At 42.8% G+C, this 19,521-nt stretch overlaps 1 protein-coding gene across 1 annotated transcript in view; it reads left to right on the top strand.

The window, feature by feature from the left end:
- eprs1 (glutamyl-prolyl-tRNA synthetase 1) overlaps nt 1-19,521 on the top strand; it is an 87,963-nt gene that overhangs the window by 54,185 nt on the left and 14,257 nt on the right. The window contains exons 14-22 of the mRNA XM_035752748.2: nt 1,488-1,624; nt 2,005-2,212; nt 2,429-2,541; nt 11,094-11,202; nt 11,719-12,075; nt 15,919-16,134; nt 16,589-16,807; nt 17,025-17,252; nt 17,502-17,764. Coding sequence (XP_035608641.1) covers nt 1,488-1,624; nt 2,005-2,212; nt 2,429-2,541; nt 11,094-11,202; nt 11,719-12,075; nt 15,919-16,134; nt 16,589-16,807; nt 17,025-17,252; nt 17,502-17,764 — 1,850 coding nt within the window. The remainder of the gene's footprint in view (nt 1-1,487; nt 1,625-2,004; nt 2,213-2,428; nt 2,542-11,093; nt 11,203-11,718; nt 12,076-15,918; nt 16,135-16,588; nt 16,808-17,024; nt 17,253-17,501; nt 17,765-19,521) is intronic.

Raw genomic sequence — 19,521 nt, 5'->3', positions numbered from 1 at the left:
ACATTGATGTTTATGGTTACGTACACATTGGAGCAATGACAGTCCTTTTTTGCGAATGAACACCGCATCGATTATATGCAACACAGGACACGCTAGATAAACTAGTAATATCATCAACCATGTGTAACTAGTGATTATGATTGATTGATTGTTTTTTATAAGTTAAGTTTGCAACTTGACTCCATAGACACTGTGTATTCGGTAGGCCAAGCTTTGAAAAACTACAAACCTCAGATATCCCACTTCCTGGTTGGATTTTTCTCAGATTTTTGCCTGCCATATGAGTTCTGTTATACTCAAAGACATCATCCAAACAGGTTTAGAAACTTAGTGTTTCGTTCCAAATCTAATAATAATATGCACATATCAGCATCTGGGACAGAGTAGGAGGCAGTTCACTCTGGGCATGCTATTCATCCAAAAGTGAAAATGCTTCTCCCTATCCCAAAAAGGTTAAGAACAGATTATTTTATAATGACGGCCTACACCGGCCTAACCCAGACAGCGTTGGGCCAATTGTGCGCCGCCCTATGTGCGCCGCCCTCCCGATCACGGCCGGTTGTGATGCAGCCCAGGGTCTGTAGTGACGCCTCTTGCACTGAGGTGCTACGCCACTCGGGAGCTTTGTGGCAACATTTTGGGGAAGGCCCTTTCCTGTTTCAGCATGACAATGTCCCTTTGCACAAAGCGAGGTCCATACACGAATGGTTTATCAAGATCGGTGTGGAAGAACTTACAGCCTGCACAGAGTCCTGACACAGAGTCAACGTAGACTGCGAGCCTGTCCTAATCACCCAACATCATTGCCCAACATCACTAATGCTCTTGTGATTGAAAGTCCCTGCATCAATGAAAGCGAGTGGAGGCTGAGGGGGACCAACTCCATATTAATGCCCATGATTTTGGAATGAGATGTTTGAGGAGCAGGTGTCCACATACTTTTGGTCATGTAGTGTGTGTATATTATAACATATTTTATAACTAACAATCAATTAGACAGTCAGAGAATTGCAAATTCCAAAAACTGTGCATTCTGTGCACATGCCTAGTGATTTGTTATGTTTGAGCAGAGGAACACAGCATTAGCCATGGCAAAATGCATAGAATTGCAGGAAATTAGCTTTAAAACAGCGTAATGTCCTTTATGCCACCAAGATACCTTTTCCAGCTAATACTGTTAGAATTTAGACATCCTCTTCCAATGAACTGTGGAATCAAAATAATGTAATTATCTTCCAAATGTATTCATTTTAAAATGTTGTTTACTTATACTTGCCATCATTTAACTGATAATAAGACATATTTCTGCTAACGTATATATGATGGGGGTTGCCAATTTGCCTGGGCGGGGGTCCCTGGGCAAGAAAAGTTTGAAAACCCCTTGCCTTACCAATATACCCAAATAAACTGCCAAACCAACCAAATATAGTCAATCCAACATAACATCAGCAACTAAACCTGGCAAACGTATTTTTGAACCCTCCCAGAACATAGAGGTGGGTATGAAGGCTGTGTGGTACGGACCCAGGGTGCTGGTGGAGGGGGCGGACGCAGAAACGTTCACCGAGGGAGAGACGGTCACCTTCATCAACTGGGGCAACATCATCATCACCAAGATCCACAAGTGAGTTGAATAGATTTTTGGACGTGCAACTTTTTACAGGAAGTTAATCAAGAGGGCTTGCCTTGGCAAGTGTTCACCCAGTCCCAGAAAGCTACATTATCAGTGCAGCAGTGAAACACCATATTGAACTAATCTAGATAAGTTGTACTGTGGCTCTCTAGATGCTGGGATCACAACTAGGATCACTGGCATAGATACACTATGTAACTCGTCTCTGTTTCTCTGTCTCTGTCTTCTCGCTCTCTGTGTGTGTGAGTGTGTGTAACTGATGTATCGCATTAAAAAGGCTTAAGTGAAATTTTACCAAATGTAGAAGGAAGAAAATAAATATCTCAATTCCTTAACTATTATCCCCTTATCTCTATCGCTGTGTGATCCAGAGATCCCAGAGGTAAGGTCACCTCCCTGGAGGGCAAGCTGAACCTGGAAAACAAGGACTTCAAGAAGACCACCAAGATCACATGGCTGGCCGAGACCCCCCACGCCCCCCTGCTGCCCACAGTCTGTGTCAACTACCAGCACCTCATCACCAAGCCCGTCATGGGCAAGGAGGACGACTTCAAGGAATACATCAACAAACAGAGCAAGGTGGGTGTGTATGTGGGAGGGTGGTTTGGTTGTCTATGCGGTATGTATGAGGGAGTGTGTGCATGTGATGTGTGCTAAACTGTTACAAGTAGGGCTTAAGTAGTTAGTAAAGATCATTATTATGATTAGAGCAGATATCATTGACCAGTATGAAGAATCACTTGTCTTCCTGAAGACTGAACAGGGTTTCCCTCTCCCATCCTTGCTTTTTCTCAGCTGGAGGAGAAGATGCTGGGAGACCCATGTCTGAAGGACCTGAAGAAGGGTGACATCATCCAGCTGCAAAGGCGGGGCTTCTACATCTGTGACCAGCCCTACGAGCCAATCAGGTTTGTCCTCTGCAAGGTCTTCATGAATTTTTACCAGTTTTGGGAGGGATGCGTGGGTGAATGGTGAGTTTAATGGATCGAAGGATGGTTGGATGCAGACCTGGGTTCAAATACTATTTCAAATACTTTGAGCATTTGCTTTACGCTGCCTGGACTCTCAGAACGGCAGGGTTTGAAGTTTGGGGATTGTTCTATTGGTAGGGTGTTAGGTGATTCGACAAACATTGGACACTAGGAGAGAAATACATTTAAAAAACAAAAAATAAACAGCTGTGATAAAATCAGTTTTCACTACATGTCAATAATGTGGTCTCAAAATACATAAATCATTTGAGAACATGAATGTGGAAGTTGTTAACTTATTACGGATAGGCGGGACAGTTGCGTCTCACTTGGGCAAAAAACAGTGAAAATGCAGCGTGGCAAATGAAAATTTGTTTTTTATATAAAATCAAACTTTCATTAAATCACACATGTAAGATACTCAATTAAAGCTTACACTCCTCGTGAATCCAGGCAACATCTCAGATTTTAAAAATACTTTTCGGCAAAAGCAGAAGAAGCTGTTATCTGATGATAGCACCAGCAGAAAACAAAGGGGATAGCATATTTCAACCCTGCAGGCGCTACACAAAACTCAGAAATAAAATATAAAACATGCATTACCTTTGACGAGCTTCTTTTGTTGGCACTCCAATATGTCCCATAAACATCACAAATGGTCCTTTTGTTCGATTAATTCCGTCCATATATATCTAAATGTCATGCACGCTGACACCGTTGCCAGTTGGGCGGTGTTCCCTCCAACACATTGGTGCGGCTGGCTTCCGGGTTAAGCGAGCAGTGTTTCAGGAAGCAATGCGGCTTGGTTGAGTTGTGTTTCAGAGGACACACAGCTCTCGACCTGCACCTCTCCCGAGTCCGTACAGGTGTTGTAGCAATGGGACAAGACTAACTACCAATTAGATATCAAGAAATTGGGGAGGAAAAGGGGAAGATATATATATCCCAATACTGTATGTTATGATATTTACACAATATGAGCCCAAATGTAAAGCAAGTGACGTGCTAAGAACATTCAATTCTGGGGGACAGCCTTTTTTAGGAAACGTGAAATCGGTGTCTTCATATTCGAGATTAGTATTCCTCACCAGAGTAAGATCGACGTGACATTGTATTGCCAACAAGTATGGGGAAGTCCTGAGGGTAAAACGTTTTTCCTTCGCTTCTGTCCAACAGATGTTTTCAGAGACATAGAAAAACATAGGAGGTTACAAAGTAGAGCTTCGTAGCTGCATTTTGGTGTGTGGCTTGTCAGGGATTGTTCCAAATTCACGTTAATGATTTAAAAAAATATATATATATTTTTTTTAAAATTATGAACAACAAATACAAAAAAAAACAGAAATATACAAATAATAGTACATCAATCTAACAGACAGGGGTATTACATATCAAGATTCAATTTCAATTTGTTAAATACTTTTATGGTGCGTATTGCTTTTTTGTTTTTACGTTTACTGATCATTTCAAAATAATATTTAAATTATATCTTAAATAATGTGAAGAGGGGTTTGTTCTCTGCCCACCTCATTTTATGGACAAAGAATCTTCCATGAAAGATGAACAAGTTAACAATGAAAGTTAAATCGGGGTCCATATAATTTGGTTCAAAATAAAACATATCAGAGTCTTTTAAAATAAAATCTTCTAACTCACACAAATCTTCTGACATAAGCGCAGTCCCAAAATAAATGGTCAAGAGTCTCTGGGTCACAATCACAAAATACACATTTGTTATCAATAGCTATTTTAAATCTGTGTGTAATAAAGGTCTTTCCAGGGTAGATTCTATGAATGAGTTTGTATGATACTTCTTTCACCTTATTAGATATGCAAAATGTACCAGATAACAACGAAACTTTGTTCCAGTTCACTTGTCCTAGGGCTGCATTCCAGTACATTTAAGCAGAGGGAATGGTAACATATTGACATAATTTCCTTATATACATGTTATTACATTTACAGTTTAAAATGTCAATTCCTTCTAGTTGTATTGAGGCTACAAAATCCTCAACAGTTGCGCTTGGAGTACTGTTATATTCTCCTAAAAGAAGAATAGCACCTTTAGGGACAGCTCTAACAACAACTTGATACTCCTCTGGAGTGAATGTAACATTGTGTGTTCTAATACATTCTGGATAATATAGTTGTCCATCATTATTCAATAATTGTTTAACCCAAATAATGTTGTTGTCAAACCAGTTCTGGAAAAACAGACCTGTTTTTGTATTTTATGTCTTTATTATTCCAGATTGTATTACCTATGAGGGGAAGAATTGTGTTTGTACATGCGGTTCAAGTTAGAAGTACTTGTTTATGAAAGTTTGCAAGCTTAATAGGGATTTTAGCCATATCAAAGTTGCATTTAAGTAAGAATTCTAGACCACCAATTTGTTGGAATATTAAATTAGGGATGATATTCCAGATGCAATCCTTATTTCTTAAATAGTTTTGTATCCATTTAATCTTAAATATTATATTAGAGGTTTTAAAATCCAGAGCATTCAACCCACCCTCACCTTGGGTGCTACATATTACCGCTTTTCTAAAATAATGAGGTTTATTCCTCCACATGAAGTTAAATAATTTAGTATCAACCATTTTAGTTACTGACAGAGGCAAGGGAGGTATAAACTCATCTGGACAGACCTTCAGATTTTGACAAAAGTACACGTCCAGATAAAGAAAGATCTCTTAATAACCAGGAGTTAAATCTCATTCCAAATTTCTCTACAATTGGAGAGAAATTTAAGTTGACCCTTTCTGATCTTTGCTAACTGTAATACCAAGATATGTGATCACATCTTTTACAGGGATATTACATACTGAGTTTCAGTCGCATCTTTTCAACGCAAATCATTTACATTTCCTAATATTCAGAGATAAACCTGATACATGTGTGAAGGCATTCATACACTCAATAGCTTTCTTGACTTCATTATGATCTTTCAAAAACAAATTCTGGTGTCGTCAGCCAATTGTGAACATTTTATCTCTTTGTCTTGTATCTGAATACCCCTAAAACTATCCTTACTTATGTGAAGTGCCATAAATTGTGTGACCAATAAAAATAAGGAGAAATTAGACTCCAAATTCACATGTCACCACCCGTTTTCAAGATGAAATGCTAGTTAGCTGTGCAAGTGAGTTTTTGTTTGCCGCTGTTTGCTGAGGTAACACTATTGTGCCAGCGGCAAATGTTGTGATTGATGGTTTAATTTGTTCAAGTGTAAACTACCAGAATTCAGTAGCTACAGACCTACAATTGATAAAAACAGAAATAGCAGTGAATTGAAAATGTGTCCCATCTATCTTGCTGTGCAGGTGGCAGGCAAGCAGCTCAATCTCGTCTCAGCCTAGGCTAACTATTTGATGGAAATGGTGTAGTTTATCCTCTCATCAACAGCAAATATAACATTACAATGTAACACAACTCAGGTGTAGGCCTACCTTAGAAGTAATCTATGTTATTAGACTTAAGTATCCTTCTGAGTTATGTTGTATTCAGTACCAGCACAGCCTAACTGTTAATAATAGGTAAATAGTTAACCTGCTTTTTGTTCAAGATTATTTAATCCCAATTATATGTACTCTATCACCCCTGGTACGTGTTCAAGGGTGTCCCCTTGCTCCATAGTGTAAACATTCTTCATTGCTTAAGAATATGGCACTGTACACTGTTATTTATTGTATTTTCTTTATTTTCCTGTATATCAGTACAGAACCAGTCAACAGTTTGGGCATACCTACTCAAGGGATTTTATACATTGTAGAATAATAGTGAAGACATCAAAACTACGAAATAACACATATGGAATCCTATAGTAACCGAAGAATAGTTACACAAATCATAATATATTTTGGGTTCTTCAAAGTAGCCACCCTTTGCCTTCATGGCAGCTTTGCACACACTTGGCATTCTCTCAATGAGCTTCATGAAGAATGCTTTTTTTTTTCAACAGTCCTGAAGGAGTTCCCACATACTACTACTACATACTACTACTATTCCTCAGGTCGTTGCTGTAATTGAGAATGTGTTCTCAGTCAATTTACCTGGTAAAATTAGGGTTAAATAAATCAAATAAATATGCTGAGCACTTGTTGGCTGCTATTCTTTCACTCTGCGGTCCAACTCATCCCTCATCTCAATTGGGTTGAGGTCGAGTGATTGTGGAGGCCAGGTCATCTGATGCAGCACTCCATCACTCTCCTTCTTGGTCAAAGACCCCTTCAGAGCCTGGAGGTGTGTTTGGGGTCATTGTCCTTTTTGAAAAACAATGGATAGTCTCAGCAAGCGCAAACCATACGGGAGGGTGTATCACTGCAGAATGCTGTGGCAGTCATGCTGGTTAAGTGTGCCTTGAATTGTAAATAAATCACTGACCGTGTCACCAGCACAGTACCATCACACCACCTCTTCCATGCTTCACGGTGGGAACCACAAATGCTGATATCATCCGTTAACCTACTCTGCCTCTCACAAAGTCACAGCGGTTGGAACCAAACATCTTAAATTTGGACTCATCGGACCAAAGGACCGATTTTCACCGGTCTAATGTCGAATGCTCTTGTTTCTTGGCCCAAGCAATTCTCTACTTTCTTATTGGTGTCCTTTAGTAGTGGGTTATTTGCAGCAATTTGACCATGAAGGCCAAATTCACACAGTCTTCTCTGAACAGTTGATGTTGAGATGTGTCTGTTACTTGAACTCTGTGAAGCATTTATTTGGGCTGCAATCTGAGGCTGGTAACTCCAATGAACTTATCCTCTGCAGCAGAGGTAACTCTGGGTCTTCCTTTCCTGTGGCGGTCCTCATGAGAGCCTGTTCCATCACAGCACTTGATGTTTTTTGCGAGTGCACTTGAAGAAACTTTCAAAGTTCTTGACATTTCCCAGATTGACTGACCTTCATTTCTTAAAGTAATGATGGATTGTCGTTTATCTTTGCTTATTTGAGCTGTTTTTGCCATAATATAGACTTGGTCTTTTAACAAAGAGGGCTATCTTCTGTATACCACCCCTACCTTGTCACAACACAACTGATTGGCTCAAATGCTTTAACAAGGCACACCTGTTAATTGAAATGCATTCCAGGTGACTACCTCATGAACTGGTACTGTGTGTGTGTGTGTGTAACTGTCAACTGTGTGTGTACACACACACACACACACACACACACACACACACACACACACACACACACACACACACACACACACACACACACACACCACACACACAGTACCAGTCAAGTTTGGACTTTTTTTTCTTTTTACTATCTTATACATTGTAGAATAATAGTGAAGACATCAGCTGTGATAAAACACATATGGAATCATGTAGTAAGTGAAAAAGTGTATATATAAAGCTTTTACCAATGCTGCTACTGCTCATGTTTGCACTGTTACTGTACACTTATGACCATATAAGTCACCCTTGCTGCACTGAGTACCATATTAATAATGCACCGAGATACTGATATTTGATTTGTGAGAGAGAGAGAGAAACTCCCCCATTGGTGTGTGGGGAGGGCTTAATTTTTCTGGTCTTAATGCCCTGACAAAAATTTGCTGTCAACTTCCTGATGGCGATTTAAGCTAAACTTGGCAAAAAAAGGAAACGTCCCCTCACTGTAACTGCGGTTATTTTCAGCAAACTTAACTTTTGTAGATATTTTTATGAGTATAAGATTCAACAACTGAGACATAAACTGAACAAGACATGTAACTAACAGGAATTGAATAATGTGTCCATGAACAAAAGGGGGGTAAAATCTAAAGTAAGTCAGTATCTGGTGTGGCCACCAGCTGCATTAAGTACTGCAGTGCATCTCCTCATCATGGACTACACCAGATTTGCCAGTTCTTGCTGTGAGATGTTAGCCCACTCTTCCACCAAGGCACCTGCAAGTTCCCTGACATTTCTGGGGGGAATGGCCCTAACCCTCACCCGCCGATCCGATGGCGTTTTACGGTGATGTCTGGTGAAGACCTGCCTTACAACAGGTCTACAAGCCCTCAGTCCAGCCTCTCTCAGCCTATTGCGGACAGTCTGAGCATTGATGGAGGGATTGTGCGTTCCTGGTGTAACTCGGGCAGTTATTGTTGCCATCCTGTACCTGTCCTGCAGGTGTGATGTTCGGCTGTACCGATCCTGTGCAGGTGTTGTTACACGTGGTCTGCCACTGTGAGGACAATCAGCTGTCTGTCCTGCCTCCCTGTAGCGCTATCTTAGGTGTCTCACAGTACGGGCATTGCAATTTATAAAGTTGACTAGAATACAGTATATACATATGAAATGAGTAAAGCAGTATGTATACATTATTAAAGTGAGCAGTCATTCCATGTTTATGAATGTAGGGCAGCAGCCTCTAATGTGCAGCGTTTAGTAACTGTGGTAGCTGGCAAGTGATTGCTATTTAACCTCTCTGGAATATGTGGGACGCTAGCGTCCCACCTGGACAAAAGCCAGGGAAAATGCAGAGCGCCAAATTCAAATAAATTACTATAAAAATGAAACTTTCATTAAATCACACATGCAAGATAGCAAATTAAAGCTACACTTGTTGTGAATCCAGCCAACATGTCAGATTTCAAAAAGGCTTTTCGGGAATAGCAAACGATGCTATTATCTGAGGATAGCACCTCCGTAAACAAAGAGAAATCATATTTCAACCCTGCAGGCGCGACACAAAACGCAGAAATAAAAAATATATTCATGCCTTACCTTTGACGAGCTTCTTTTGTTGGCACTCTAATATGTCCCATAAACATCACAAATGGTCCTTTTGTTCTATTAATTCTGTCTATATATATCCAAAATGTCCATTTATTTGGCGCGTTTGATCCAGAAAAACACAGGTTCCAACTTGCTCAACGTGACTACAAAATATCTCAAAGGTTACCTGTAAACTACTTTTGTTATACAACTTTGGGTATTTTTTCACATAAATAATCAATAAAATTGAAGACTGGATGATCTATGTTCAATACAGGAAGAAAACAAACCGAAGCATGCTTTCTGGTCACGCGCCTCTATCTAACAGTACACTTCAAGTGACCCTCGTTCAAGATGGCCGTACTTCTTCATTACACAAAGGAATAACCTCAACCAATTTCTAAAGACTGTTGACATCCAGTCAGGAACTGCAATAAGGTCCCTTATAAATCTGGATTCCCAATGAAAACCCATTGAAAAGAGAGTGACCTCAAAAAAATCTGAATGGTTTGTCCTCGGGGTTTCGCCTGCTAAATAGGTTCTGTTATACTCACAGACATGATTCAAAGAGTTTTAGACACTTGAGCGTTTTCTATCTAAATCTACTAATAATATGCATATCTTATCTTCTGGGGATGAGTAGCAGGCAGTTGAATTCGGGCATGCATTTCATCTGGACATGAAAATACTGCCCCCTGTCACCAAGAAGTTAACAGTCTGAAGGCCTTGAGATAAAAGCTGTTTTTCAGTCTTTCAGTCCCAGCTTTGATGCACCAGTACTGACCTGACCTTCTGGATGGTGGCCGCGTGAACAGGCCGTGGCTCAGGTGGTTGATATCCTTGATGATCTTTTTGGCCTTCGAGTGACATCGGGTGGTGATACAGCCCGACAGGATGCTCTCAATTGTGCATCTGTAAAGGTTTGTGAGGGTCTTAGGGGCCACGGCCTCAGCCTCCTGAGGTTGAAGCGGCTCTGTTCCCCCTTCACAACACTGTCAGTGTGGGTGGACCATTTAAGATTGTCAGTGATGTGTACGCAGAGGAACTTCAAGCTTTTCACCTTCTCCACTGCGGTCCCGTTGTTGTGGATAAGGGTGTGTTCCCTCTGCTGTTTCCTGAAGTCCACGATCAGCGCCTTCATTTTGTTGACGTTGAGGGATAGGTTATTTTCCTGGCACCACTCCGACAGGGCCCTCACCCCATAACATAACGGATTTAATGTTATGACTACCCTACCTTAAATTATTGGTTTTAAATTATTGCAATTATGTATACCGTACTGCCTCATTGATTGAACATTTGCATAATATTGCAATTTATTTTCATACATTTTGCTTTTATTTGACTCAACTCTTATCTCCATCAGCCCTGAAAATATCATAACAATATGAAAGCCCTATCTTGAGATATTGGACAAAACGTGTTGAAATCAAGTATCCAGACAGGTGACTTGGTGCCAATTTTCACTAGGGATTAACATTGACCAGTCCGCTGACATTTTCCGATCACTTGAAAACAAGCTATCTCAGCGTAAGTCTTGTTCTCATGAAATTAAGAACCACTGTTTAATTTTAGCCCCTAACACCCTGCTACTGGCTCAAATTCTAGTCCAGGTCAATCAAGAAAATTATTATTCAAAATAAGATTTGAACCCAGGTGTGGTTGGATGCTCCTTTTCAAAATAGTTATCACAGTGACTCTGTGAAATTAAGCCCTACTACATTGTTCCAGTGTGCCAGCATGAGTAATGTTACCCTGGTGTTTTGGCCCAGTCCCTATAGCTGTAAGGAGAGTCCTTGTGTGCTGCTGTACATCCCCGACGGCCACACCAAGGAGATGCCCACCGCTGGCTCCAAGAGCAAGAGCCAGGCCGCCACCACAGTGAGTATTGTTACCTACCCGTATACTAGAGTTACACTGCATTAGGGAAGGAGAGAGGAACTAACTACAGGCTCATCTCAATAATCTAAAGTGCTTTCATCTAGTTTTCTCCTCCCCTTCATCTGCACTGGTCCAAAGATATAGGATGGCTGATGCTCACCAGACAATATTCTATCAACTGTCATGATCTTTCTGATTAATGCAGATAGGAGAGGCAGTTGTTAGTCAAATAGAGCTGGTATCACTTCACATTTTTCAGATGCACCCTGTATTCTTATATATTAATGTAGATTTGATTATTGTACAGTGGCTTGCAAAATAATTCACCCCCCTGGCATTTTTCCTATTTTACAACCGGGAATTAAAATGTATTTTTGGGCGTTTGTATCAGTTGATTTACACAACATGCCTACCACTTTGAAGATGCAAAATATTTTTTATTGTGAAACAAGCAAGAAATAAGACAAAAAAACAACTTGAGCCTGTATTCTAACTCCTTGTCTCCTCTCCTCTTAGCCTGCCTCCACAGCCAAGTGCAAAACCGCCCCGGTCTCTGCCCCAGCCCCCTCTACCGCTAGCGACGCCAGCACCGTTTTCTCCTGCATTGTGGCTCAAGGCGAGAAGGTGCGCGATTTGAAAACCACCAAGGCCCCTAAGGAGGAGGTGGACAAAGCGGTGAAGGAGCTGCTCTCACTCAAGGCCCAGTTCAAGCATCTGACTGGCCAGGACTACAAACCAGGCATGGGCCTGCCCGCTAGCTCTGCCCCTCAGAAGGCAGCATCCCCTTCTTCTGACTCCGCCTCCTGCCCCTTTTCTTGCGTCACCCAGCAGGGGGAGTTAGTGAGGAAGCTTAAATCCGAGAAGGCTCCCAAGGTTTGAGTCTATATTTCTGTTGTTTATCATTTGGTGCAGTAACACCCCTAAAAAACTGACATGAAATGCTATTGTATCTTTGTGGTAAAAAAAAATCCAGATTTGTAGCTACTGTACATTTTTGGAATTTGTCTGTCTGTTACTACGCATGTTAGTTACATGTGATATCTTGATATCACCCACTGGCCTGATTAGGACAAAACTTTAGTGAATGATGCTTCTTGCCATAGATCCAGAATGTTCTGAATTACACTGATTGGATGCGGAGCGTCGCTACACAGCTATTTTCAGGTCTCTCCAGAGTTGTTCGATCAGGTTTAAGTCCTGGCTCTGGCTGGGCCGCTCAAGGACATTCAGAGACTTGTCCCGAAGCCACTCCTCAGTTGTTTTGGTTGTGTGCTTAGGATCGTTGTCCTGTTGGAAGGTAAAACCTTCGCCCCAGTCTGAGGTCCTTAGCACTCCTGAGCAGGTTTTCATCAAGGATCTCTCTGTACTTAGCTTCGTTCGTCTTTGAATGAAACACCATTATGCTTGGTAATATGGAGAGGTGGTACTCAGTAATGTGTTGTATTGGATTTGCCCCAAACATAACACTTTGTATTGTTACGTTCCCACAAGACAAACTCAATATGTTGCTCACAATCACATGGACAACCAAAACAAGAAGGGGTGGCAAAGCCACTCGTAAGGGGTTATAAAAGACAAACTAAATGAAAAACCCTCAACTTAGGATAAGGTATAAAAATACTATTTAGCAGTTTTATTTATGGCTTGGGGGTAGAAACTCTCTCGGATCCTGTTGGTCCGAGAGGCGATGCTCTGGTACCATTTGCTGGAGGGTAGCAGAGTGAACAGTCTATGGTTAGGGAGGCTGCAGTCTTTGGCAATTTCTCAGGCCTTCCTCTGTCACCGCCTGATATAGAGATCCTGGAAGGCAGGGAGCTCAGCCTCAGTGATGTACTGGGCTGTACGCACCAACCTCTGTAGCACTTTGCGGTTAATGGCGATTTATTTGCCATACCAACTCATGATGCAGCCAGTCAAGATGCTCTGGTGCAGCTGTACAACTTTTTGAGGATCCAAGGGCCCATGCCAAATCTTTTCAGCATCCAGATGGGGAAGAGGCACTGCTGTGCCCTCTTCACAACTGTGTGGACCATGTTAGAGCCTTCAGTGATGTGGACGACAAGGAACTTTTAAACTCTCGACTCGCTCCACAACAGCCCCATCAATTTGGATGGGGGCGTGCGCTCCCCTCTTTTCCTGTAGTCCACGATCAGCTCCTTGCACTAACTGACCTTGAGGGAGAGGTTGTTGCCCTGGCACCACACTGCTAAGGCTCTGACCTCCGTGTAGGCTGACTCATCACCACTGGTGGTCAGGCCTACAACCGTCCTGTTGTCAGAACTTGATGATGGTGTTGGAGTCGTGCGTGGCCAAGCCTTGGGTGAACACAGGAGGGGACTAAGCACACACCCTGAGGGGCCCCAGTGTTGAGGATCAGTGTGACGGTGTTGGTGCCTAACCTCACCACGTGGTGCCGGCCCATCAGGAAGTCCAGGATCCAGTTGCAGAGGGAGCTGTTCAGCCCAGGGTCCCTAAGCTTTGTGATGAGCTTGGAGGGGATGGACTGGTGTTGAACGCTGAGCTGTAGTCTATGAACAGCATTCTCAGTTATTTTCCTTCTTGCATTGGGTCTGGGATGATGGTGTGTCATGAACAGCCTTTCAAATCACTTCATAATTACAGATGTGAGTCCTACAATCGATATTCATTTTGGCAGGTTACCGTTGAGCTCTTGGGAACGGGGACAATGATGGTCAGCTTGAAACATGTTGTGATGACAGACTAGTACAAGGGGAGATTGCAAATATCTGTGACGACAGCGGTTCTGTGCATGCTTTGAGAACGCACCCTGGTATTCCGTCTGGCCCGGCTTGGCCTTGTGATTGCAAACCGGCTTAAATGTTTTGCCCACATCAGCCACGGAGAGTGAGATCACACTGTCATCTGGGGAAAAAATATGCTTTCGAGCAAGGCATAAAAGGCATTTAGCTCATTTGGGAGTTCTGCTTGACTGTATCCCTTTGTTATCCGTTATGGTCAGCAAGCCCTGCCACATATGGCGAGCGTCTGAGCAGGTGTAATAGGATTCCGCCTTCCTCCTATATTGTCCTTTTTCATGTCTCGTCGGCGGTCGTGGCAGGCTTTCTTGTATTCGTCCATGTAGCAGTAGCTCTATTCTTTATGCCAGTGAAGATATTGCCTATAATTCATGGTTTGTATACCTTCTTATAGTCACTTTGGAGACAACATTGTATATGCACTTACTGATGAAGACCGTGACTGTTGTGGGAACTCCTCTATGCTATTGGTTGAATCCCGAAACATCCCAGTCTGTACTAACAAACAGTCTTGCTTCATCTGACCACTTCCTTATTGATTGCATCACTGGAACTTCCTGTTTGAGCTTTTGTTTGTAACCCGGAAGCAGAAGAATGGCGGTATGGTCAGAGGTGCCGAAGGGAGGAAAAGGGACGGGTCTAGAGTGTTAGTGGCCCTAGTGGCGTAGGATACGTGTTGGAGGAAGTAAGGTAGGACAATTTACAGTCTCCCCTTGTTAGTCTCTGCCCACCAGAAACACTGCTTCTGGGTGAGCCGTTTCTTGTTTCTTTATGGCCCCATTCAAATGTATTTGAGTGCCAGGGTGGTGTTGGCTTGTGGAGGGACGTAGACAGCGGTGATAATTACAAACGAGAGTTTACAATGGGGTATTCAATATCAGGTGAGCACAAGCTTGAGATCTTCTTCACACTGGAAGCAGCACGTCAGTTGTTATTTATGAAAATACACTCCACCTCCTTTCGACTGCCGCTTCAGTTCTTTCCTGCCTCTGCTGTCCTTTCCTGCCGTTGCATGGAAAATCCACTGAGTACTACTTGCATAGCATCATCATCCAACCATGTTTCAGTAAGACAAGTTTCAAGCAAAGCTGCTATATTACATGTAGGTATTACAGACTGGGCCAGTGAGCAGTTTACAATGTCAGTGAAGACCCTTGCTAGCTGGTCAGCGCATGCGCTGAGTACGCATCCTGGTAATCCATATGGCCCTACGGGCTTGTGAATGGTAACCTGTTTAAAGGTCTTACTTACATCGGCTACGGAGAGTGAGACCACACAGTTGTCCGGAACCGTCTAATGCATCTCGTCTAATGCATGGTTCAATGTTTGCCTCGATTAGCGTCACAGCCGGTGTAGTCCGATTCTATGTTACTTGTGTATCGATTTATAACTTCACATAACGCACACCTCCTTAGCGCCACATCTCCCAACAGAGCAACTAAAAAAGATCTGGCTACAAAATATATATATTTTGTCATGATTCCTCTCGTCCCTCCTGTTGCTAGCGGTCCTTTTTAGGGAGGGGGGGAGGGCGCGCGCGCACAATGTTAAAAGCAATGGGGGGGGATAACGATGTATCACATTTGTTTTATGGGTACTTTGTCACAATTGGCCAAAAATCGCCCAACCCTATTGTGAGCTATCAAGTTTTGATTTCCAACGAGAGGAAAAACACTTTTTTCTCTCTCATTGATCCACGCAATTTCAGTTTAAATAATTGTCCAGGGGGGCTGCATAAATCGTGGGGGACGACATGTTTACTGTTGGCTTGTTTTTAATTGATTACATTAGATTTAGAATCCTGAGGTGAAATAGCCGCCACAATTGTAGTTCCTCCAAGTAGAACATTGCAAATGTGTTAATTTGTTTTGAGGTTTTCCTGCCGAAAATATATGATACATTTATTTTATACTCTCTCTCTCTCTCGTGTTCTCTCCAGGACCAGGTTGATGCTGCAGTCAAACAGCTGCTGGCTTTCAAAGCTGAGTTCAAACAGATCACAGGACAAGAGTACAATCCAGGGATGATCCCTCCTGATGCTGCCCCAGCCAAGAATGCCCCCACTGCCTCATCCTCCTCTCCCTCAGGCCTATATGAAAGTGTGACCAAACAGGGAGACACTGTTAGGAAGCTTAAATCTGAGAAAGCACCCAAGGTAAGGAGGAGAAGTGTTCACTAAACGCTTTACTTTAACCCCGCAGGTATTGGATATTATTATGAGGTTGTAATAGACTCGTCACTCCTATTTTTTTATTTAACCTTTATTTAACTGGGCAAGTCCGTTAAGAACAAATTCTTATTTTACAATGACGGCCTACCCCGGCCAAACTCTCCCCTAACTGGGACGACGCTGAGTCAATTGTGCGCCGCCCTATAGGACCCCCGATTGCGGCCGGTTGTGATACAGCCCGGGATCAAACCAGGGTTTGTAGTGACGCCTCTAGCACTGAGATGCTGTGCCTTCGACTGCTGCACCACTCGGGAGCCTGTTATTTCTGTATTATCTCTGTATTTGCTTCAACTGTTCATAACTGCTCTATACATTTTTAGCTCCTTCATCCCTGATTTCTTCTCCCTAACCTCTGTATTTGATCAATCGCTCCACAAAGGACCAGGTTGATGCTGCCTTGAAGGAGCTCTTAGCCTTGAAGGCAGAGTACAAACAGGTGACAGGTCACGACTACAAGCCCGGAGCTGCCCTAGCCCCTGCTCATGCCCCAGTCCAGAGTAACCCAGCTCCCACAGCCACTTCTGGCTCAGGCATCTATGAGCGCGTGACTCAGCAGGGTGACCTGGTGAGGAAGCTAAAGACCGAGAAGGCCCCCAAGGTAAGACCAACAGGAAGGGATGATAGGTTGACATACATTAGGCACGCGTGGGATAAAATGCTTCATAAAATATTGAATGGACATCATGCCTGTTCTATTGCAACATTTCTATCGGCAAAATTCTTTATTTTATAATATGAACAGCTTTATTAATTCATTTTTGGTAGTTTAAAAGAAAGTGACATGAACCCTTTTATCTTTGTCCCCTTCCCCTCAGGACCAGTTGGACACAGCTGTCAAGCAGCTGCTGTCACTCAAAGCAGAGTACAAGCAGGCGACTGGCCAGGACTACAAACCAGGCGTGGCCCCAGCTGTCAGCCCTGCCCCTGTTCAGGCTAGCCCCGCCCCCCAGGACCAGTCTGGTTCCTCCCCTCAGGCACTCTTCACCCAGGTTGTCCAAAAGGGGGAGCTAGTGAGGAAGCTGAAATCAGAGAAGGCTCCTAAGGTAAGTGGGATTTCGTTTCACTTTGCAAACCTTTGACCAAAAATGCTCAAAACGTGTTGACGAGAAGCTATTCAGATGAGGAATACTGGAGTTTTGGTGCAGGTACCTAGTATAGCTAACTATAAATAATAACAACAATTATTAATCAGATTTAAGTCTTTATATTGTGATTTAGGGATAACCCTAATTGCTAGTAGATTGATGAAATGCCACAGGCAGACCTCATAACGCAATATAAAATGCCACCAGGACCAGGTGGACTGTGCCGTGAAGCAGCTGCTGGCCCTGAAGACTCAGTACAAGGCCCTCACCGGAGAGGACTACAAACCTGTGGCTGCCACTGGAGCCTCGAGCAGAGAGGACAAGAACCGCAAGGACCGAGAGAACAAGTCTGAGAAACAGGCAGGAGGAGGAGGAGGGGGGAAGAAGCAGCCAAAGGGAGAAAAGGGCAAGGAGGCCTCATTGGGAGGCACAGGGGGAGGAGGAGATGGTGGTCCCAAGAAACAGACAAGGTGAGAGAGCGGGATGGATGGATGGATGGAGGGGAGGGCACAGGGATGGATGAATATAAATCATTGGTACTTTAATGGAGTGAAGATTTGAAGATAGCGGGATAGATGATAAAGATGGAGAGAGTGTTGAACATAGGGAGTGTACTGCTGAATGGATGTGGTCCTGTATGATCAGTTGGTAGAGCTTTGCACTTGTAACGTCAGTGTAGTGGGTTCGATTCCTGCTGAGGTCACCAGTAAGAAAATGTATGGCAGCAAACATAATATTCTTACCTGTATGGTTTGACATGCTGCGCAATAAGCTCAAAACATTGCTCCTATAAATGTTTCAAATTGTTATCGCACACAGTGGAATACCTTCAATGCATTCAGAGGAGGCCTAATAATATTTTTTATGAAAATTGCGTTATTGAAAATTACTTGTGAAAATTCATTACTTTGTCTGATGTGGAAGGGAAAATGAAAAGTGGAATAGCTATTCAATCAGGATCTGGGGAGAAGGCAGAATTTTGGAATGACAGCATGATTAGCCAAGCCAACTTTTTTTTTTGTATTATATATATTTTTTTTTTGTGCTTGCTCCGGGATGGAAACGCTAGCCAGGAGTGGTCACCCGGGATTGCGGTTAGCTAGTTGCGAAGATCCAGATGAAAATGTTTGTGCTTAGTGGGACTATCATTGGCTTTTCAACAAGACAATGACCCAACACACCTCCAGGCTGTGTAAGGGCTATTTGACCAAGAAGGAGAGTGATGGAGTGCTGCATCAGATGACCTGGCCTCCACAATCACCCGACCTCAACCCAATTGAGACGGTTTGGGATGAGTTGGACCGCAGTGTAGACATTGTTAATGTTGTAAATTACTATTGTAGCTGGAAACAGCTGATGTTTAGTGGAATATTTAATGGAATATATATACATAGGTGCACAGGGGCACATTATCAGCAACCGTCATTCCTGTGAGAATTTTATCATTTTAAAAGACTAATTGATCATTAGAAAAACCTTTTGCAATTATGTTAGCACAGTTGAAAACTGTTCTGATTAAAGAAGCAATAAAACTGTCTTTAGACTAGTTGAGTATCTGGAGCATCATCATTTATGGTTTCGATTACAGGCTCAAAATTGCCAGAAACTGACTTTTTCTTCTGAAACTTTTCAGTCTATTCTTGTTCTGAGAAATGAAGGCTGTTCCATGCGAGAAATTGCCAAGAAACTGAAGATCTCTTACAACGGCGGAGTTCCTCTGTCCAGTGTCTGTGTTCTTTTGCCAGATCTGCAAAGAAAAAGCCATATCTTGACTGACCAATAAAAATAAAAAATTAAGATGGGCAAAAGAACTCCAGACACTGGACAGAGGAACTCTGCCTACAAGGCCAGCATCCTGGAGTCTGTTGATATTGAGACTGGTGGCCTCCCGGGTGGTGCAGTGGTGAAGGGCGCTGTACTGCAGCGCCAGCTGTGCCATCAGAGTCCCTGGGTTCGCGCCAGGTCCGTGGGGCGACGCACAATTGGCCTAGCGTCGTCCGGGTTAGGGATGTCCTTGTCTCATCGCGCACCAGCAACTCCTGTGGTGGGCAAAAGGGGTATAATTCAACAACAAAAAAAGAGATTGAGACTGGTGTTGTGCAGGTACTATTTAATGAAGCTGCCAGTTCAGGACTTGTGAGAGGCGCCTGTTTCTCAAACTAGACACTCTAATGTACTTGTCCTCTTGCTCAATTGTGCACCGAGGCCTGTCACTCCTCTTTCTATT

Source organism: Oncorhynchus keta, chromosome 35 (genome assembly GCF_023373465.1).
Source record: "Oncorhynchus keta strain PuntledgeMale-10-30-2019 chromosome 35, Oket_V2, whole genome shotgun sequence".
Classification (NCBI taxonomy): Eukaryota; Metazoa; Chordata; class Actinopteri; order Salmoniformes; family Salmonidae; genus Oncorhynchus; species Oncorhynchus keta.
This window is presented reverse-complemented; position numbering and strand designations above follow the sequence as displayed.